This window comes from Dama dama, chromosome 14 (genome assembly GCF_033118175.1).
Source record: "Dama dama isolate Ldn47 chromosome 14, ASM3311817v1, whole genome shotgun sequence".
NCBI lineage: Eukaryota > Metazoa > Chordata > Mammalia > Artiodactyla > Cervidae > Dama > Dama dama.
In genome coordinates, this window is record NC_083694.1 from 44,327,263 (window position 1) to 44,348,573 (window position 21,311).

Consider the following 21,311-nt stretch of genomic DNA (forward strand, 5'->3'; position numbering starts at 1 on the left):
TGCTCCCGAGCTGGGCAGCCAGGGGCAAGTGACTCCCTCCCCAAGCCTCAGTGCTCTTGGGTCCAGTGCAGGTCACCAGGGCATTCAGATCACAAAAGTGCTCACACTGGGGTCCGGTCCTCAGGAAGCACTCCCACTATCCCTCAGCAGAGAAGAAGGGCTTTCTGGCCATGGAGTTAGGAGAGGCCCTTGGGAGAGACTCTCCCCACCCCCAATCGGTAAGTGTACCCTGTCTGCCCTCCCCATGGCCTGACTCGGCAGCAGGAACCACTCCCCAGGGGGGGACCTGGTCCTGGGGACAAAGGAGGGCAGAGCTGGTACCTTTGCCAAGGGGGCCCTGGCAGGTCACAGACGCCACCTGTGGAGGCCAGTAGGGGCCCCTCAGGATCCACAGGCAAGCGCTGCCTTCCTCTTCCACCTGCCTGGCGTGGGTCCCTGAGCCCCTTGGGTGACGGGCGATGGGAAGGAGGCAGGGCAGGCTGCAGTGCTGGCCCCTCTACGAGCTGGGCCCTCTACCAACTGGGCCCTGCACTTGAAGACAATAGACCCTGGCTCTCAGGAAGCCCACATACCTGCTGAAGAGGCTGCAGGTGGCAAAGACCCTGTCTCTGGCTCCTCCCCAGGCTTGTGGAGCTTACAGTCCACAGCAGGGATGCTCAATACCTGAGCAGGATGCTAGAGGAGCTTGTTACAAATGCAGATTCCTGGGCCCCAACCACACCTACGGAATCAGCAGCTCTAGGGCTGGGCCTGAGAAAATGCATTTCTTTTTCTGATGTGGATCATTTTTAAAGTCTTTATTGAATTTGTTACAATATTGCTTCCATTTTATGTTTTGGTTTTTTGGCCCCGAGGCATGTGGGATCTTAGCTTCCTATATCCACACAGTAGAATGTTATTCAGCCATACAAAGCACGACGTACTGACACAGGTCCCAACATGGATGATCCTGGAAAACATCATGCTAAGAGAAAGAAACGAGTCATGGGCATGCTAAGTCACTTCAGTTGAGTCTGACTCTTTGAGAACCTATGAACAGTAGCCCACCAGGCTCCCCTGTCCATGGCATTCTCCAGGCAGGAACACTGGAGTGGGTTGCAGTTTCCTCTTCCAGGGGATCTTCCCAACCCAGGGATCAAACCTGTGTCTCTTAGGTCTCCTGCATTGGCAGGCGGGTTCTTTAAGGCCATGTACTGTATGATTCCATTCATATGAAATGTTCAGGGGACTTCCCTGGTGGTGCCGTGTTTGGGAATCCGCTTGCCAATGCAGGGCATACGAGTTTGATCCCTGGTCCAGGAAGATCCCACCTGCCTCGGAGCAGCTAGGCCCGTGTGCCACAACTACTGAGCCTGCACATTGCAACTGCTGAATCAGTCCCGTGCTCCACTTGGCCACAAGAGAAGCCGCTGCAGTGAGAAAACCGCGCTCCACAACTAGAGGGTAGCTCCCGCTCACCACAACTAGAGAGAGTCTGCACAAAGCAATGAAGACCCAGTGCAGCCAAAATAAATAAAATTAAAAAAAAAAAAAGCATTCAGAATAGGCAAATCCATAGAGACAGAAAGCAGATTAGTGACTCTAGGGGGTGGGGGGAGTGGAGAATCAGGGAATGATAGCTAATGTGGGTATGGGATTTCCTTATGGGGGTGACAAAAATGTTCCAAAATTGGTGATTTTTGCACAGTTATATGAATATACTAAAACCATTAAATTGTAAGAGTTGGACATGAATGAGTGACAGAACAACAAATGGGTATATGGTATGTGAATTATATCTCAATATAACTGTTACTGAAAAAAAATGTCAACGCTTTCAAAAGACTCTGGGCCTGCACTCTTGCTGTTCCCTATGGCAGTGCCCTTCCTGTTTCTCTGCCTTTTAACTTCCTGTCATCCCCTGGCATCAGCTGAGATAGCACATGCCGTGTGAAGCAGTCTCCCCCGCTTCTCAAGCACCAATAAACCTTCCTTCCTACGGGTGTCAGACCTCAGCCTCCCCAGTGATACCAGAGGCCTGGGGGCCACACAGGAGCCACTCTCCCAGGACTCTTGCACCTGGCCCGGTGTAGAGTCCCCAGTCTCTGCTCAAGCCTCTGTAATGCATTGTGGGGACGGTGGGAATGGACGTCTGACCTCAGAACCCGCCCGGGGAATCCAGGGCAAATGTGGCGGGTCCAGCAGAGAACTGCTGAGCGGAGGAGTTGGGTGGGTGGGTTTGCACAGCTGGAACTTTCCACGTGCCTCAGACAGGGGTCACAAACTCTTAATGTACTTAGAAAATCACAAGAAAAGACAAGAGTGGAAAACCGAAAGCATAAGATCTCAACCTGAACTTGCCACAATTAAATGTCACTCCAAAGGGTCTCTCCTTTCAAACGTGTTTTGGTGGAGAAGTGAATCCCAGACAAGGGCGTGGTGTAGAAACATCGAGTGTGGATGGTTTTGAGCCACAGCAGATCTGGGGTTCTTTTTCTGCCTCTCCAGTACCTGCCGTTGTTAAAACAAAGTGGCTGGTTCCTGCCGTGATGAATCTGAGGGGCAGCCACCCCGAGTAAAAGCCCTGCTATGTCCACAGAATGCCACCAAAGAGAATTCCTTACAACAGGAGCTTCTGGCATGGTGCCTGGGATCCCCCCCAACCTGCCCCAGGGGGCTGGGGAGACCCCTGGATAGTGGCACGGCAGCTCTTCCAGAATGACTGGCTCGTCTCACCACCTCTCTCCCTCCCTCCCTCGCTTCCCATCTGCTTGATGGCCACACAGAACATGAGCTGCTTCTCCAGGTGCTTCTGTTGGTACCCATGATATTCCAAGACAGTTTCTCTCTCACCAGGAGCCAAGCCTGGAGCTTTGGTTTCCATCACTACTTTCTTTAGTCCTCAGGACAATTCTACGAGGAAGTGACTATAGTCTCTGCTTTCCAGATGGGGACACTGAGACCTGGGGAGACTACATGACTTGTCCAGAGCTGGGTTCCCCCCAGGACACTCAATGACATTCCTGCAGGCTTGGGAGTTGAGTGAGCCCTGGTGACCCGGTGTGGGTTGAAACATGTCCCCCAAAGGGACAAGTCCATGTCCTAACTCCTAGCACCCATGAATATGACCATCTTCAGAAAAAGAATCTTGTAGATGTCATGACATAAAGAGGAGGTGATTGGGGTGAGCCCTAAATCCAATGATTGCTGTACTCATGAGGAGAGGAGAATTTGGAGACTGACAGAGACACACAGAGGGAAAATAGTCATGTGAAGACAGAGACAGAGATTGGAGTGATATGTCTATAGACAAAGTCAAGGAAGCACAGATATATTATAGAAAGCAAGCCTATGGTTGCCAAAGGGGAAGGGCTATTGTTGTTCAGTCACTAAGTCATGTCCTACTTTCTGTGACCCCATGGACTGCAGCACACCAGGTTTCCCTGTCTTTCACTATCTCCCAGAGCTTGCTCAAACTCATGTCCATCAAGTCAGTGATACCATCCAACCACCTCATCCTTTGTCGCCCCCTTCTCCTCCTGACCTTAATCTTTCCCAGGATCAGGGCCTTTTCCAATGAGTTGGCTCTTCCCATCAGGTGGTCAAAGTATTGGAGTTTCGGGTTCAGCATCAGTCCTTCCAATGAATATTCAGGGTTGATTTCCTTTAGGATTGACTGGTTTGATCTCCTTGCAGTCCAAGGGACTTTCAAGAGTCTTCTCCAGCATCACAATTGAAAAGAATTACATCAATTCTTCAGCACTCAGCTTTCTTTATGGTTCAACTCTTATATCCATAAGTGACTACTGGAAAAACTTTGACAACATGGACCTTTGTTGGCAAAGTAACGTCTCTACTTTTTAATATGCTGTCTAGGTTTGTCACAGCTTTTCTTCCAAGGAGCAAATGTCTTTTAATTTCATGGCTGCAGTCACCATTTGCAGTGATTTTGGAGCCCAAGAAAATAAAACCTGTCACTGTTTTCCACTCTCAATTGGGCGATTGGGATTGACATATACACACTACTATATACAAAATAGGTAATTAATAAGGACCTATTACACAGCATAGGGAACCTACCCAGTACTCTGTAATGACCTATATGGGAAAAGAATCTAAAAGAGTGGATATGTGCGTGTGTATAACTGATGCACTTGGCTGTAAAGCTGAAACTAACACAACATGGTGAAGCAACCATTCTCCAATTAAAATTATAAAAAAAGCCAAGGTTGGATCTTTCCTGAGAGCCTTCAGAGGGAGTGTGGCCCTGCTGACCCCTGGCTTTTGGACTTCTGGGCTCCCGATCGTGAGAGAATAAATAGCTGCTGTTCTGGGCTTCTGTGTGGTGTGTGCTGTGTTAGGGCAACCCCTAACACTGATATAGGACCAGCTCAAGGTAGACCTGCCCTGCCTGTCACCCGAGACTGGTCCACTCACCAATCCTTACCTGTCTTTCCTCCTGCCCCTCCTCCTTCTTCCTACCCATCCTTCAAGACACACCTGGCTTCCCAGATTTTTCAAGGAAGTTTTCTCTGACTGGCCCAGCTTGAAGTGACCTCCTGTGAATAAACGAGCAAGTCTGTTTGATGAGCTTGACCACAAATCAGATACTGTCTGTGATTCCTGTAAGAGGCTAGTGGTAAGAGGCCACACTCTAGAGTCAAAAACTGCAGGCAGGTAGGACCCTGCACCCTGCCAGAAGTTCATGGCCAAGGCTCGTTGCCTAGGGCTCCCTGCCCTCCAGGCCGCATCAGAGAGTCTCAGACGCAGCTTCCAGTCCTGCTGCCGAGGAAGCAGCAGGAAAGAGACATTTCCAGAAGGAGAATGTTCTGAAAAGTGGGTTAAGACTAAGACTGGGAAACACCAGCCAGCCAGTACTTATAGAGGTTTGGACCGCTCTAGATGCTGAGAACAAAGGTCATGCTGTCAGCGGGATGCAAACGCGCAAAAACAAGGTAAGAGGATAGTGGGCTTGAGGGTGACTCACTGGGCATCTGTTTAGACCAGGTGGTGGGGAAAGTCTCTCTGAGGCCAAAGTTGTGCTGATGGGAGGGAGCCGGCCCTGTGAAAATCTGGAGGATGCACCCTCTGGGGGACACTGAGGATGTGCAAGGATTGCGGGATGCAGTGAGCTCCTTTGAGATATGAATGAAAGGCAGGTGCACCCTGAGCGGGAGGAAGAGGAGTACAGGCCAAAATCAGAGGCAGCGTGTGCGGGATCCAGTGGGGAGTTTGGGTTCCTTCTCAGGGCCGTGTGTGGCAGAAGAGGAGTGTCCTTGAACCAGGGTCCAGTGTCCACCTGGCACCATGTGGGCCCGCGACCACAGCTGCTGCCCTGTCTCATGCCACACATCCGGACCCTCCATCACTGCAGCCAGCTGGATGTGGGAAGGGGGAGCTGACACAGGGACTGTGGAGATTTTAAAATTCAGTGCCTTTTTTTTTTTTAAAAACAGCAGGAGTTGAGGACCGTCTTTAAAAAAAGGGTGAAGTTAACATGAAATCTTTTCCCAGCTGCAGGCTCAGTTCAACTGATAATGTGTTGGGCCGGCGGCATGGTGTTCACCTTGCTCCACCAGGCAGCACTTATCTGGAGGCATTATCTTTTTTACATTAATATTTAAGACCAGGTTTAACAGAGTCCCAGCCCAGCTGCTGCCGGGAACATTAACCTTGGAAGGGCATTTATCTGGGATCTTTCATAACAGGTGGCCATGGTTCCAGAGGCTCTCTTCCCAGTTAACTGAAATTCCCGGGTACAGCAGATGAAATCCACCAGATGAATAAAGGGCCCCACAGTGTGACTACCTCTGGCCCATCAGATGCTAAAGGCTCAAGCGGTTTTCTTGTCAACCCTGCTGCTTGTGAAGCAAGGTTCTCAGGGTGTTTCAGCCTCACAGTTGTTAGTCCATCAAGCTTCAGATGTGACACAGACCTTTTTCTTAGAGTGTCAGGAAAATAGGACATTTTCCCAGGATCCACAACCTCAAGCTGTGTTCGGGTCCTAGGGCTGTTGCAAGAGAGTTCATCGAACTGGGGGGCTTTCAGCAACGGAACTTGGTTCTCTCACATCAACGGGGGCCAGAAGGCTGAAATCTGGGTGTGGGCACGGCAGGGCTCTCTCTGTAGGCTCCAGGGGAGGGTCTGTCCTGGCCTTGGCCAGCCTCTGGTGACCACAGTCCTTGGCCTGTGGCCACATCACTCTAATTTCTGCCTCCACCATTACAAAGCCTCTTCCCTGTGCATCTTCATTGGGCCTCTTATTAGGACACCAGGCATTGGATTTAGGGCCCACCCGACTCCAGTGTAAGCTCATCTAATTACATCTGTACAGACCCTATTTCCAAGTAGCCTCACAACCTAGGCTTCTGGGTGGATGAAATTTGGAGGGACATAATTCACCCCAGGGCACCCTCCATCACAAATGATATCTATACTTGATGGAGCTGGGGTCTCCCAGGAGGAGGACAATCCCCTGGCCTCTTCCCTTGGCCTCCCCTCTACTGCTCTTGTCTTCCTCACTCTGGCCCAGGCCTTCTTTTCTCAAATGTTCCCCTGTCCCCTTGAACTGGAAGGTTCTTCCCCACCACTTCCAGTGGTCCTCCTTTCAGATGGCTGGAGTCTCAGCTGTCCCTGGCCTCCCTGACTCTCTTAGGCCATTTATCTGCTTTTTCTCTGTCACCCCCCAACCAGGATGGAACATCCAAGAGGGTGGGGAGGGACCCTGTCTGTCCTGGTTATGCAATGTCTGCAAGCCTGTTGCCTGGAGTCAAGTAGGTCCTCAAATATTTCTGAATTAATTAAAGGATGCTGATATTACAATAATTTGGCCACCTGATGTGAAGATCTGACTCATTGGAAAAGACCCTGATGCTGGGAAAGAAAGATTGAGGGTAGAAGGAGAAGAGGGTGACAGAAGATGAGATGGTTGGAAGGCATCACTGATTCAATGGGCACGAACTTGGGCAGACTCTGGGAGATAGTGAGGGATAAGGAGGCCTGGCGTGCTGCAGTCCATGGGGTCGCAAAGAGTTAGACACAACTTAGCAACTGAACAACAAATAGCCAAACAGCAACAATCAATGACTTGGGCTTCCCAGGAGGCCCAGTGGTAAAGAATCCCCCTGCCAATGCAGGAAATGAAGGTTTGATCCCTGGGTTGGGAAGATCCCCTGGAGAAGGGAATGGTAACCCATTCCAGTATTCTTGCCTGGAGAATCCCGTGGACAGAGGAGCCTGGTGTGATACAGTCCATAGGGTTGCAGAGTCGGACATGACTTAGTGACTGAGCAGCAACAACAACATCAATGGATAGCTCCCCGCGCCCCCCCCCCCACCAAAAAAAAAGAAGAAAATTCAGACCCTCATCTCCCTCTTGAGAAATCTCCAGCAGAATCAGGAGGTCCTTAGGGCCAGTCTCGCTGACCCTTTGTCTTTCTTTTACGTCTGGATTTTTAGAATGCAAAGCCTTAAGAATTCTGCCACCTACTGGACTCAGGGCAGAAGTGCTTTATATCTTTAAATGACAACCACGTGCTCATGCAATGACCCCTGAAGACCCAAACACTTGTCCACAGGAGAAAACGTTTTAGCAACAGGGCTGGTCTCTGTTCCAGTCTCCAGAGAATAGCCAGATAACGCCTGGGGTCTGTGGTAGGTGGAAATCAAATCAAATACAGGATACCCACGTAAATCTAGACTTGAGATAAACAACAAATAACTTCTGGTATAAGTATGTCCCGATTAGGGCATAAACTTGTTATTTGTTTGAAATTTAGATTTAACTGGGTGCTCTGTATTTTTATTTGCTAGATCTGGCAACTGAACACAGACTGAGCAGAAGGGGGGAGGAGGCTTTTTCTGGGTGACTGGCTCTGGCCAGTGCTTGTCCCTGGAAGGCACAGGAATAAAGCTGAATATTGGTCATTTACAGACTCAGCTGCCAGCTCTGGGGCTCTCTGGCCACTTTCCGAGGAGAAAGGGGGTGGGTCAGTACACTGTCACAGATGCTGATTCCAATGACAAGCGAGCTAAACAGAGTGTCCTTCTGAGTTTCCAATAGAATGAGCCCTATAAGCCCATCATCCGAGAACCAGGGACACCCAAACCACAGCCTTTGCTAATCACAGCTTTAAGCGTAGTCACAGCAACCAGTTCAGAGGCCACCTATTGAAAAACACTTCCCATGGAAAGGACAGCCCAACCCAAGCACATCTTGGTCCCTGGGACCTCGCATGGTCTGATGCTGCCATGGATTTGTGGGTAGAGATGAGGAATCGAGGACTTTCCCCTAATTAGTGCTTCGTGCTTGTGCTCAGTTGCTAAGTCGTGTCCGACTCTTTGCGGCCCCACGGACTGCAGCTCGCCAGGCTCCTCTGTCCATGGGATTCTCCAGGTAAGAATACTGGAGTGTGGTGTCATTCCCTCCTCCAGGGGATCTTACTGACCTGGGGATCAAACCCGCATCTCCTGCAACTCTTGCATGGGCTGGCGGATTCTTTACCACTGAGCCATTTGGGGAGCAATTCGTATTAGTCAACCCGTAATAATTAACACATCCCAGTGAGATAGCAAGAAGACGGATGACATAGTAAGTATACTCTGCTGCAAAGTTTTTTCAAAAAACCACCGTCTCCCCATGGAAGAGACACCAAACACCGCAGTGCTTATCTCTGGAGGAGAGGACTGTGCAGACACTCCTTTTTCCTCCGTTACAGATTCTTCCACAGTGAGCATTCTGCTTTTGCTTTTGGCCTGCCACGAAGCATGTGGGGTTTCAGTTCCCTGACCAAGGATCAAACCCATGACCCCCGTAGTGGAAGCTCGGAGACCTAACCACTGAACCGCCAAGGGACGTCCTATGGTCAGTATTCTTAAACCCCAAGAATTTACCTCAGTTGACAACAAAGTGGTTACCCCGTTTCCTGGGCTGCACCCCTTTCGCCGCAGCCCTTGCCTCGTCCAGGGGACCTCCTGCCCCCGCCCAGCGCCCTGCCCCGCCCCTTACCGGTACTTCATGCCAGTGCGCCGGGCGGTGCAGCCCTCCAGGGAGAGGCCGTGCATGCGCAGGAAGCTCTCCATGTTCCTGGCCTGGGCGGCCGCCCGCACCTCCCGCAGCCGCTGCAGCTCCAGCGTGTCGGTCTGGCGGACGGGGTGCAGGGCCCAGTCCGAGTGACACCTGCTGCTCACGCTCCTCAGGCTCTCGCTGTACGTCATGGACAACATGGTCCCACCCGGCCCGGGAGCTGCCACTGTCCGGATGGGAAACGCCCAGTGGTGATGGGTTAGAGAGCTATGCCAACCTCAGTTCCTCGGGCTGCACGCTGGCCCTGGGGGTAGGGGAGGCAGCAGAGACACATCCTCCAGCTAGAGCGGCCACCCAGGGGTCCTGGGCCCTGGGGACAGGGCCCCGGCCCCGGGATGTAACCACCTCTTGACATGAGGTTCTTGGTCCTCAAAGCTGTGCTGGCGGGGAACTCTGGCTGAGCCACCCCCTTCGTCCCCTGCACCCACGAGACAAGCATGGGTGAAGCTGTGTTCTAGGTGGGCGCTGTCAAAAGAGCGCTCCAGATGAGAACAGGGCAGGAGCATGCAGAGAGCCCGGCCCCCAGAGCGGAGGACTTTACGGCGCCCCATGAGCTGTTCGCTGGGTAAAATCAGCTACAGGGCCAACCCGGAAGCAGCGTAAGCACACCTGTCGCTGAAGCAAACTCTCGTGTGATTTTGTCGGGGGTGTCGCACCCCCGGGGAAGGCCCTACTTGTTCACAGACTGGTGAAAGCAGTGCTATCCACACCGGCATTCTCTTCTTGTAGAAAGCGCCACTGCGCCAGCGCAGTTCTTTGGCTCCGAGCGCAAAAGAATTATGTCACAGTTCAGTTTTTGCAACAGAAAACTGAGCGGATGCATTTAAGGAGGGAGTGAGGCGGGGGCAGGGGGAGGGAAAAGGTTGGGAAATTGCAAAGCTTAAACGTTAAAACCCACTGCTAAATCGTCACCTGAAGGGATGATTATACTCAGAAACTAAAAACGTTAAGTGTCCATCAATATGGAAACTGGCTATGTACATGATGGTCCATCCATAGAATGGAAATCTGTGCAGCCTTCAGGAGTGAGGTGTCTATGCGTGAACTGATAGGCAATGAGCCCCAGGAGGCAGAGTCAAGAAAGACTAGGCGAGGGGAACACATGTGTGCACGGAATGCTGCCCTGTGTCAATGCACACACACATGTGAACGGATCAGTGAAGGGCTGCACCATGGTTGCACGTTAACATCCTACAGGGGCTTTGACTGGGCAACACGGACATGGTCACAGGAGGCAGGGGCTATGCTACAGTCCAGGGACTCCCTTCTCCCCCCCAACACCGACCATGGACCTCCACCCCAGCCCAGATGCCTGCACAGGGGCCCCAGTATTGTCACCATCACTGAGTCAGGTGAGATTCACCTTTTCAGCTGGGTCAGCTGGGCCAGCCCGGGAGGTGGAGGGACCAGCTCTGTCCCCACCTGTGCCCCAAGGGAGAACAAGCTCCATTATCCTGGGAAGAGCTGGGGGCTATCCTGGGGCCTGAGACAGCTGCAGAGTCCCTGAGGGTGGAGATGGTGTTGGAGCTGCCTGGGCTGGTCCTTCCTCGTGTGAGCTCCCCACCCCCACCTGACACTTCAATGTCCCTTCTCCATAGCAGGCGTCATCACCTGACAGACCACAGGTATCTCTATCACCTTGTTTGCTGAGCTGATCCTCCTGAAAGTCAGGTCCAAGAAGAAAGGGACTCTTCTGTCCACTTTCACTACTGTGCGCAAGCGCGCTCAGCACCTAGAGCAGGAACTGGGCTGGCCCAGCTGACGGGGAGGGGCTGAGCTGGCCCCTGATCAGGCCAAGCCCTCTACAGGCTGCCTTCTCCTGGCCAGGACTTGCATCACCATGGTTCAGACCCACGGGGAGGGGGCTGCAAGGCCTGGAACCCCTGGATTCCCACAGGGTTTAGACTAAGGTCTCTCTGATGGGTGCTTCTGCCGGCAGGCACACCCCAACACAAAAATCCCCACTTTTCCGGAGAATCACATTGCCGGCAACAGAGGGGCCCCAGGCTCGAGGTGTGGGGGGGGTGGTGGCCCAGGAAATGGCACCTCGGAAGCCCTTGGGGTGGGCAGCACCAACTCCCTCCTCCCCTCCACATGCATGCTGCCCACAACCCGTCAAGCAGCTGCTTCAGAGGCAGCTGTGTAGCCTGTGACTCGTGGCCTGCGTGGGGCAAAAGCAGACCACTCCTGGCTTCCCTGGGGGTCTGTGTTCAGAGAGACCAGCTGGGTGGGGAGCAGCTGCAGGGCACCTCCCGAAAAACAGGGTTAAACTCAGACACACACGTTCCCAGCCCAGCCCAGCCAGGCTGAGATCAACAGCCATTAGCTTTCAAGACATTACCCGCAAAAAGCCATCCTGGTCTGGCTCCAGAAATCTAGCCACAGCCTCAGAGCTGCAGTAACCATGTGGCTGAGTGGCCCAGTTATGGGCAGGGTCAGCCCTGTGTGTCACCTGCTTGGTGTGACCCAGGCAGGTACCTGGACCACTCTCAGCCTCAGTTTCCACATCTGTGAAATGGGACAGGCAGAGACCTATTGTGTGGGCTGCTGTGGGCGAAATGGAACCATCCTGGATAACTGGACAGGGGCTGGCCTTGCGGTGGGAGAGTGCTGTTTGTGGGAGGTGGCTGCCAACCATGAGACGTGGAACGTGGTACCAGTCATGCTAAGTGGCGTGGGCACAAAAATACACAAGACAGGGTGGAGGGGAGACGAGCCAGCAGGCAGGAGCCTCACCACGGGCCTGAGTGGTTCTAGGGGCCGTTCAGGACGAAATGTAAACTCTATCCATTGCCCCTCGTCTTGCAGAGTCACACATTCCTAATGAGACAAACTTGGTGGGTGCTGCCAGGAATTGGAGGGAGCCTCTCTGTAGGGTTCTCGTGCAGGCTAAATCTTGTGCATGCTAAATTGCTAAAGAGTCATATCTGACTCTTTGCGACCCCATGGACTCTGGCCCACCAGGCGCCTCTGTCCATGAGCTTCTCCAGGCAAGAGTACTGGAGTGAGTTGCCATGCCCTCCTCCGGGGAATCTTCCTGACCCAGGGATTGAACCCACGTCTCTTAGGTCTCCTGTATTGGCAGTGGGGTTCCTTACCACTACTGCCACCTGGCAATCATGTCTGGGAGATAGTGAAGGACAGGGAAACCTCGCATGCTGTAGTCCATGGGATTGCAAAGAGTCAGATATGACTTAGAGACTGAACAACAATTATCTTTGTGGGGACTGGGGTCTCCCCTGCCTGTCACCTCTCCTATCTTGTGTTATAGTGGCCTTGGGAGGGGCCCGCGGGTGGGGCAGGGCCACCAGCCACACAGAGGGAGCCCAGAGTCTGCCGCTGGGTGAAAGGGTCCCCCTGGCACAGGGCAGGCTCGGGTCAGGGGACTTGTGGGAGGAGACGTGGGCTGTGGGTGGGCACGGTGGCCCCTGGCCTGGGGTGGAGGGCAAGGCTGCAGTGCTCACAAGGGGTCTGTGCCCCAGGGGCAGAGCACAGTGAGGATGGAGCTGGGACACCTTCCTCGTCCTAAGGTCCTTGAGGGAGGCAAGACACAGAGGGACTCTGGCGGTGACAGTGCTGCCCAGCGGGAGAGGACAGGGAAATAAGCTGGCTCCTGCACAGGCAAGCAGGGCTGGGTGCTCGGATGAGGGGTCCCGGGAAGACTCCCCTTGTTGGAACACCTCCCTTGGCCACCTGATTTCTCAGTGACCCCCTCTCTCTCCTCCTCTTTGCCACCCTGCCCACTCACCTCAAGAAGAATTAGCTTTCCTTAACAACCATTGCTAACTAAAGACCCTACAGGGTCCCCTCTGCACTGGGGCCTGCCTTTTGCAAATCTGTTCCTGTGGATGGGGACCTGGGGAATTCATGTGAAGGGACCCCATGACACAGAAAAATGGAAAGAAGACATTAACCTCATTAAGCCGTGGGAATCGCAACCTTGCTGAACAGCCTTCCACCTGGGATTCCTGAACCGAGATCTGTTTACTGGGAGCCACCAAAGCCAGAGATGTGGGATCCAGAAGGAACCTGGAAGGTCTCTTTGAAATGGCAACATGTGTCTGGACACCAGAGAAACCGGCCAGAGTTCCCAAAGCGGGCGCGCATGGAGGCAGGGGGCATCATTTGCTAGGGTTCACCAGGCGTCTACAGAGCTGATGCGGCATCATTCCGGGGCACAACTCGAAAATGCAGGGCATTGCATCAGGGGAAAAACAAAATCATTTTTGCTCGAGAACCATCAGTAATCCAAGGCCCAAAGAAACAGCCCCCAGCTCTCTCAGGCCTGTGTTTCCAAACAGACCTTTCAGACAGCACCCAGCCTCCTGTTGCCATCAGGAGGAAATTCGAAAATGCTGGGTCTTAATGGGGAACCCAACGGGGTACCAGCTGGAGTCCAGGTCCCCCGGAAGGGCAGAGAGGCAGGGCTGGGAGGCAAGCAGGCTTAAGCAGCAGAACGCCCACCCTCCTTCCTCCTGTGGTTACCTAGGACTAGCTTTCTTTTTGAGGTTTCCCACTTTGAAAATATATAGAGGGTCTCATTTCAGATCAGCCAAATGCATCCCCAAATGCTGTCCATTCCCGGGGTGCCTGTCCCGCAGCAGCATCTCCCCCCCACCAAGGAGGCGGCTGCCACTTGCCTCCTGAGCTGAAGGGACCACTCACCTGCCTCGCTGGCGTCTGCTGGTTAAAAGGGACACAGTCTGATTTACTAGGGTTCACCAGGCGTCTACAGAGCTGATGCGGCAGCTCTTTCATTAGGGAGTGTCACTGCAGGACGTCAGAAGCAGTCGGTGAATGAGAGGTCCCACAAGGGTCGGGTTTGGAGGCAGTGAGTCCATTAGTCCTATTAGGGCGTCTGCATCTCAGTGAGAGAGGCTGAATTATTCACGAGCGCGCCTCTTCCCCTAAAAGCCCGGGAAGTGCGGTTCCATAGTGCAGTCTGGCAAGGCAGCCTCCTGCGCTCTGGCTGGGAGGGGGAACCGGCTGGGGTCCTGCCATTCCCTTGGGCGCATGCTCCCCTGCCTGGAGAGACTGGACCCTGGGAGGAGGCGCAGGCTGGGCTTTCTGGTCTTTGAGGAAGGGATCCAGGCTGGTTGGCTTTCTTCCCACCACGTTCTTAACTATCTGCAAATGGGGGAGCCCAAGGGCCCACAGCATAAGACCACCACCCACAGTGAATGGGTGGGGGTCTGGCGAGACAGGCCCTCAGCACACACAGATGGACGCCCTGCCTCCCTCTGCCGGGACGCGCCCCAGATTGTATGTCCTATGCTGCCAGGACCTACATATGGACAGAAGGTTTCTGCAGTTCGCTGTGAAGACACCACATGGAGACCCTTCCTCACTGTCCTGAGCTGGGGTTCAGAAGACGCTTTGCGGCTGAGCCTGGGGGTGACCTATGCTGAGTCCCTGTTCTGGGCTCATGGCCACAGGGGCCCTTCATGTCATCCTGGGATCCCTGCCCCCCAAAGACTCAGTATGACACTATCTTCCAGCTGAGAAATCGTGCCAGGGGCATGGGGTTCTGGACAGAGGCCGAGCTGATCACCTCGTGACACACCTGCTAATCGGGGTGGCTGCAAGGAGTGGGGGGATCACACCCCCAGATCTGGAGCGGAAAGAATGTGAGGCTGGGCGAGGATGAGGAAGTAGAGGTAACTGGTAGTGGGGGATGATCTGGAAAGGCCTTTGCGATGGACCTGGGATGGTTCCTTCTCTCTCTTTTCTTTAGATTTTTGTTTGTTTTGGCTGCACCATGCAGCTTACGGGATCTTAGTTTCCTGGCCAGGGACTGAACCCATACTCCCTGTAGTGGAAGCACAGAGTCCTAACCACTGACTACCAGGGAAGCCCCTGGGATGGTTCTTAAAGGCTGAAGCCCACAGTCAGTTCCGTGGCCTCTGTGTCACATGTCATGCCCAGGCTGGAAGTGGCCACTGTGGCCTCACTGCTGGGTGGTGGTCATTAGCCTGACCTGCTTGGAATGAGGCCCATCTCCTTCTCCTGGGCACCATTTCCCTCTCATCACATTGTCCTCCACGCCTGCCCTCGGACACCAAGCCCTGTGGACCTGGCTCCTCATAACCTCCACTCCGTCCTCCCATGGTCCCAGTGGTTCAGCCCTTCTTCACCTCTCCTGGCTCCCACATCCAGCCTCCCCATTCCCCCTTTCTCATCCCCTGCTCCTATGCTTCCTTCTTGCAGCAGAGCCCTGCCCCCTGCCCTGCTCTAACACCATCGATGTCTCCCCAATGCCCACCAAAGGCAGTCAGGCTCCTCTGATTGGCATTCTTGGCCCTCCATCCTCAGATCCTCATCTGCCTCTCTAGCCTGGCCTCTGGTCACTCTCTTTCCTGTCCTGTCCCTGAAGGCCCAGATGATGTGACTGCCACTTCCTGTTCTCTGGGTACCTCTCTGAGCTGTGTTCAGACTGTCCCCTCTACTGGAATGCTCTTACTGGTGTGTGTGTTGAATTCTGTCCAGCCTGAATAAGGTCCAGCTCACAGGCTCTATGACACCTTCCCTGACTCTCAGCCAGCTGACCACTCACTTCATCCTCGAACCTCCAACAGCTCTCTGGACTCTCCCAAGACCCGTTTGCCTCCTAGATGCTATTAGAGTGACTTAGGTTTGGGATAGATTGTAGTCAGCATCAGTCCTTCTAATGAATATTCAGGGCTGATTTACTTTAGGATTGACTGGTTTGATCTTCTTGCAGCACAACAATGTCATAAAAGGGGCAGCAGAGGATGAGAAGGCTTCCCTGGTAGCTCAGCTGGTAAATAATTCGCCTGCAGTGCAGGAGACCCCGGTTCGATTCCTGGATTGGGAAGATCCCCTGGAGAATGGATAGGCTACCCACTCCAGTATTCTTGGGCTCCCCTGGTGGCTCAGATGGTAAATAATACACCTGTAATGCGGGAGACCTGGGTTCGATCCCTGAGTTGGGAAGATCCTGAGTTGGGAAGATCCTCTGGAGGAGGGCATGGCAACTCACTCCAGTATTCTTGCCTGGAGAATCCTCATGGACAGAGGAGCCTGGCAGGCTACAGCCCATGGGGTCCCAAAGAGTCAGACATGACTGATTGGCTAAGCACAGCACAGCACAGAGGATGAGGTGGTTAGATAGTATCACTGAGTCAATGGACATGAGTTTGAGCAAACTCTGGGAGATAGAGGAGGACAGAGAAGCCTGGTGTGCTGCAGTCCATGGGGTCACAAAGAGTTGGACACGACTTAGCAACTGAACAACAGGAACAGCAGGATTGCACCACTGTGGCCCATCATTTTCCCCTTCCCTGTATCACGTGACTGTGGCCCATCCTTTTCCCCTTCCCTGTATCACGTGACTGTGGCCCATCCTTTCCCCCTTCCCTGTATCATGTGACTGTGGCTCATCCTTTCCCCCTTCCCTGTATCACATGACTGTGGCCCATCCTTTCCCCCTTCCCTGTATCACGTGACTGTGGCACAGCCTTTCCCCCTTCCTTGTATCACGTGACTGTGGCCCATCCTTTCCCCTTCTCTGTATCACGTGACTGTGATTCTCCCCTGGGGTGGGGGAGTATACTTTCCCCTTGACATTGGGCTTGGTCATGAGCTTGCTTTGACCCAAAGAATGAGCAGCAGTGGCTGCGCCTGTTCTAACCATTGGCCTTCACAGACATTTTTCCTCTGGCACTTCTGCCACGAGAAGAGACCTGGGATGGTCCCTGGTTAGGAAGGATGGAGAGAGGGTGAAACCTGCCTTCATCCTGAAGCTCAGAGACCAATCCGGCTGAGCCTAGATGAACTGACTTCAGTCAACCCACAGACACATAAGCCCCTGAGTCTTGGGGTAGTTTGTTATGCAACCTCCTGTGTACGAGCTGACAGGTACACGGTCTTCCCTCTTACCTGTCTGTGAGGTGCTGGAGGGCAGGGCCTTGGACACTTTGCCCTGTTGGAGGAGGGGTGCCACCCTTCTGACTTAAATAACCATCCCCCAGCCATGTCAGAGCTGGGTGATGAGGATACCCCACTGGGAGTGGCACCCAGTATGCTGGATGATCACACCCCATTAAGGTCATCACCAGAGGCCCTGCAAAAGACGCCTGAGTGTCTGTGTGAAGTAACCACACTGGAGCCTCAAAGGGCAGGAAGGCCAGAGCCTGTGGTGTTGAAAGTGGAGCTGAGAGGCTGAGCAGGGAGTGGGGTGGGGTGTGTCTTCAGATTCGGGGATTCAATTCCCCCACACAGCCCTTCCTCGGGGCAAGAAGGCCTCACAGGGATCAGATGCTCACCCAGAAGGCTCCCCAGAGGGTGGACAAAAGGGTGGATCCGGGGGGTTCTGGGGTTAGCAAGGGGCGTGGGGCACCCTTTCATTTCCACTCAACTTACTGGGAAATTCCTATGAGCTCTATCAGCTGCTGGCCTGACCTGCTGTCATCTCACCTTACTCCTTTCCTTCTGGGAGTGAGGCAGGCCTCAGAACAGCGTCTAAGGATGCTGTTTAAGTGCATGTCTGGTTTCACTGGTTGAATCCTTCTGGGCAGATGGCACACGTTCATTCTGGCATATTACATCATACATATGTGCACACACACACATACACAATATACACATATACACACACGCATACCCACATACCCCCCCCACACACATGTACACACATACAAATACACACACATACAAATACAAACACACATACACACAGTACACATACACATACATATGTATATGATGATAAACACTTGTATCCAGTAAGAGCATTTGCAAACCTAATAAGTTCAGCCCTAACTATTTCGAGCAAGACCTTATCTAGCCAAACCTCCAGCAGAATCAGATTTCGACCTCACTTTAGAGTTCTCTTTAAGGGGAGAGATCTCATGGGAGGCACCGAAGCATAAGTGGGAAAATGAGCCTGAGGACCCAGACCCACAGTCATGTTCAGACCCAGGCCCAAGACTGCATGAAGGAAGAATCACACGGAAGTCCAGTGCCGACCCTCAGACCCACTGCCCGAGCAAGACCCCTGGCGCATTGGCAATAAGACACCTCGGCTCTGTCACTGCTGGGGTGCATCCACTGCCCAAGCAAGACCCCTGGCACATCACCAATAAGACGGCACTGCTCTGTCACCTCTGGGGTGCACACGCCAGGGAGCTGGCTCTGGACAGAGACCTCTCAGGCCTGGAGGCCACGATGCAACACAGAGCCCTGCCCACTGCGTGCCTAGTCCCAAAGCTGGCGGCGCTACCCCGTGAGTTCCATAAGCCTGAAGTGTTCCCCATGGAGGAAAATGTCGAAGTAAATTCCTGGAGTTAGAGATTTTCAAGAGCATGTGTGTTCGTGGTGCATGCCTTACCCTAGAGGTTAGGAAGAAGCTGCACAGAGGGAGAAAGGGATCTGTCCCAGAGGATTCTGCTGATGGGACGTGCCTCAGGCTGGACTGCAAGCCTGAACGTCTGGTGACAGCCTCTCCCCCTGGGGACATGGGTGTGCTGACTTTCCTCAGAGAAATAATCAGAAAGAAGCCAGCACATCCAACCCCACCCTGACCCAGGTCCCGACGGAGCCACACACCCCAGGGAGCTCTGTAGACTGCAAATCAGCTCAGATTCAAGGACAAGGGGGAGAATGAGGGGCTGGGGGCATGTCTTTCACTTTGACCACCCAAGAGCACAAAGCTGGGGTCACAGGAAAGGACTCGATCTGCTGCCGGAGGAGCGAGGTTTTAAGACAGATCTGGCGGGAGCCCAGCTCAAATCAAAGCAAGTTCCAGATAAACCCACACGACAAGCCCGACTGCACGGTTTCATCATGATGCCGCCGAAACACCGAGAGAGGACCAGAGCCTGAGTCTCACCGGGAGGATTTTCAAGCGCGGAGAAATCACCAGCGCCCCCGGCCCGGATGGCGGGGTCCTCCCACCCGCTCCCGTGCTTGCCGCTGGTTTTAGGGAAAACGGAGAAGCTCATTACCTGTAAAACTGGAGCTGTCTTTTGGGGCTCCCATACCGAGTACTGCGGACAGCAATGGAGGAGACAGAAGGAGACAGGGAGAGAAGAGAGAGAAGCCACAGTTGTCATCAGCCATGCACAGGGAGGTGCCAGCCCGGGAAGCATCACCGACGCCCCGCAACCCCGGCCCCGCCCCCCTCCGCTTGGGTACCGAGCGCTCGGCGGCAGCGCCACCCAGTGGCACAGGGAGGCAGAGGCCCGTTTATTTGGACACGGGGGCGTCTCTGTGTCTGGCCTGGTTCTCATTCAGGCGGCGAAGTGAAGCCTAGAGGTTAACCTCTGGGGGAGTCTTTGGATTTTCACGAATCATGCTTTATAACAACGATTGAAAACACTCAAACCAGGAAATGCCCACATCCACCTGCTGGCAAGTCTGCACGTGACCATGGGGTTCTTTTTAGGATCTCGATGAAGGAGGGATGCCCCTGTTCCCCAAAATTTTGCAGACATTTACTCTGGCTCAGGCCCTGACAGTGACCTGAAGATCCAGCAGCTGAAGGGCTGATGAGCCCCCAGGGTTCCACTCACACCCCAGTCTTCTGTGCCAGCAACGCCATCAGGGTCCGTGCTCTGACCATGGAGCCAGCGGCTCCACCCCACACCTTCCCCACAGCCTCCCTGTGGTTCAGCCTGGGCTATTTTCCAAACGGAAAGACCCAGGGCTGGATCTGGAAGTGGCCTTTCCAGGAGAAGTTCTCATGGGCCCAGTGAGCACCTGGCCACCCCCACTGTCCACAGGCTCCACACTGGCTATAAGGCTTTGAGCCTCGTTCAGGGTGTCGGGGAAGCTGGTGGGACCACAGGAGCCATGACGTGTAAAAGAGAAACGGAATCCAGGAAGGGCCTCTGTTACCTCCCACGGAATATTTCAGAAGAGTCAGAGACAAGGCAGGAGTCTAATCCTGGCTCTATCCCACCTGGTCAAACTTCTCATATTTTTCTTTCCCATTTTGGTCTTAAAGTCTTCCCTGGTGGCTCAGATGGTAAAGAATCTGCTTACAATGCAGGAAACCCGGGTTTGATCCCTGGGTCTGGAAGATCCCCTGGAGAAGGAATGGCAACCTACTCCAGTATTTTTACCTGGAAAATCCCATGGACAGAGGAGCCTGGTGGGCTATAGTTCACGGGGTACCATGGAGAAATGGCTGGCTTGCATGCAACTTACAGCCCTGTGGGCTCACTTAGTCCCTTCTCTCTGGGTCATGGGGAGGCGGCTCGCTTGGGGACCCCTCCTCAGAGGCAGGACTGATCCTGGGAGGGGCTTGGGGGATGGCATAGGGGGGTCACCTGTAGATCATGCCGGGGGAGCCCGTCTGCCGCAGGGAGAGCCGAGCTGGGGAGCCTGTGGTTGATTCCGGATACATGGAGCCGGCCTTACTCGTCCTGATGCACTCCCTTCTTCACGGAGGCGAGGTTCTGAAGGGAGAGCAGAGAAAGAGGGGAGCTGGTTAAAAAAGACCAGTCAGGTATGGTCAAGATGCTCTGTAATCCTGAAGCCTGGTTCCTTGGGCATCTGTACGTCTTTTGTCAGATAGTCAGGGCTTCCCTGTTGACTCAGCAGTAAAGAATCCACCTGCCAATGCAGGAGAAACAAGTTCGATCCCTGGGCTGGGAAGATCCCCTGGAGAAGAGAATGGCTACCCACTCCAGTATTCTTGCCTGGAGATTTCCATGCACTGAGGAGCCTGGCGGGCTACAGCCTATGGGGTTGCAAAGAGTCAGACAGGACTGACTGAGCACACACGTACACATCAGACAAACAGACAAACCCACGGGGGCTCAGATGAGCCTGAGATCCGGTTCAGTGCCGGTGAAGATTCCACTCCATCCCTCCACGCTCCTACCCCACCCCTCCTTGACTGCTTTCCTGAGGTTCTGGGAGTACTTCTCTGTTGCCCAAACTCTGTAGAGATGGGGGGACCAGAGCCAATCTGTGGACTTGGGGTCTGGGCTGTTTTCCTCAGGCCAGGAAGTAACACCACGGTCAGCCAGTATCATACTGGATAATTCACTTTCCCTGGGGCTTCCCAGGTGGCACTAGTGGTAAAGAATTTGCCTGCCAATGCAGGAGATGCAAGAGATTGGAGTTCGATCCCTGGGTAGGGAAGATCCCCTGGAGGAGGAAATGGCTACCTGCTCCAGTATTCTTGCCTGGGAAATCTCATGGACAGAGGAGTCTGCCCGGTTACAGCGCATGGGGTTGCAAAGAGTCAGACATGACTGAAGCGACTTAGCTTGCATGG

At 53.6% G+C, this 21,311-nt stretch overlaps 1 protein-coding gene across 3 annotated transcripts in view; it reads right to left on the reverse strand.

Annotated features, from left to right (window-relative positions):
* KCNAB2 (potassium voltage-gated channel subfamily A regulatory beta subunit 2) overlaps nt 1–21,311 on the reverse strand; it is a 95,296-nt gene that overhangs the window by 37,559 nt on the left and 36,426 nt on the right. For 2 of the 3 annotated variants that reach the window (XM_061160529.1, XM_061160528.1), the window contains exons 2-3: nt 20,356–20,484; nt 19,030–19,071 (exon numbers count right to left, since the gene is read on the reverse strand). In XM_061160529.1, the coding sequence (XP_061016512.1) occupies nt 19,030–19,071; nt 20,356–20,432 (119 nt within the window). In that variant the 5' untranslated portion in view covers nt 20,433–20,484. The remainder of the gene's footprint in view (nt 1–19,029; nt 19,072–20,355; nt 20,485–21,311) is intronic. The other variant, XM_061160530.1, reaches the window with a different exon arrangement.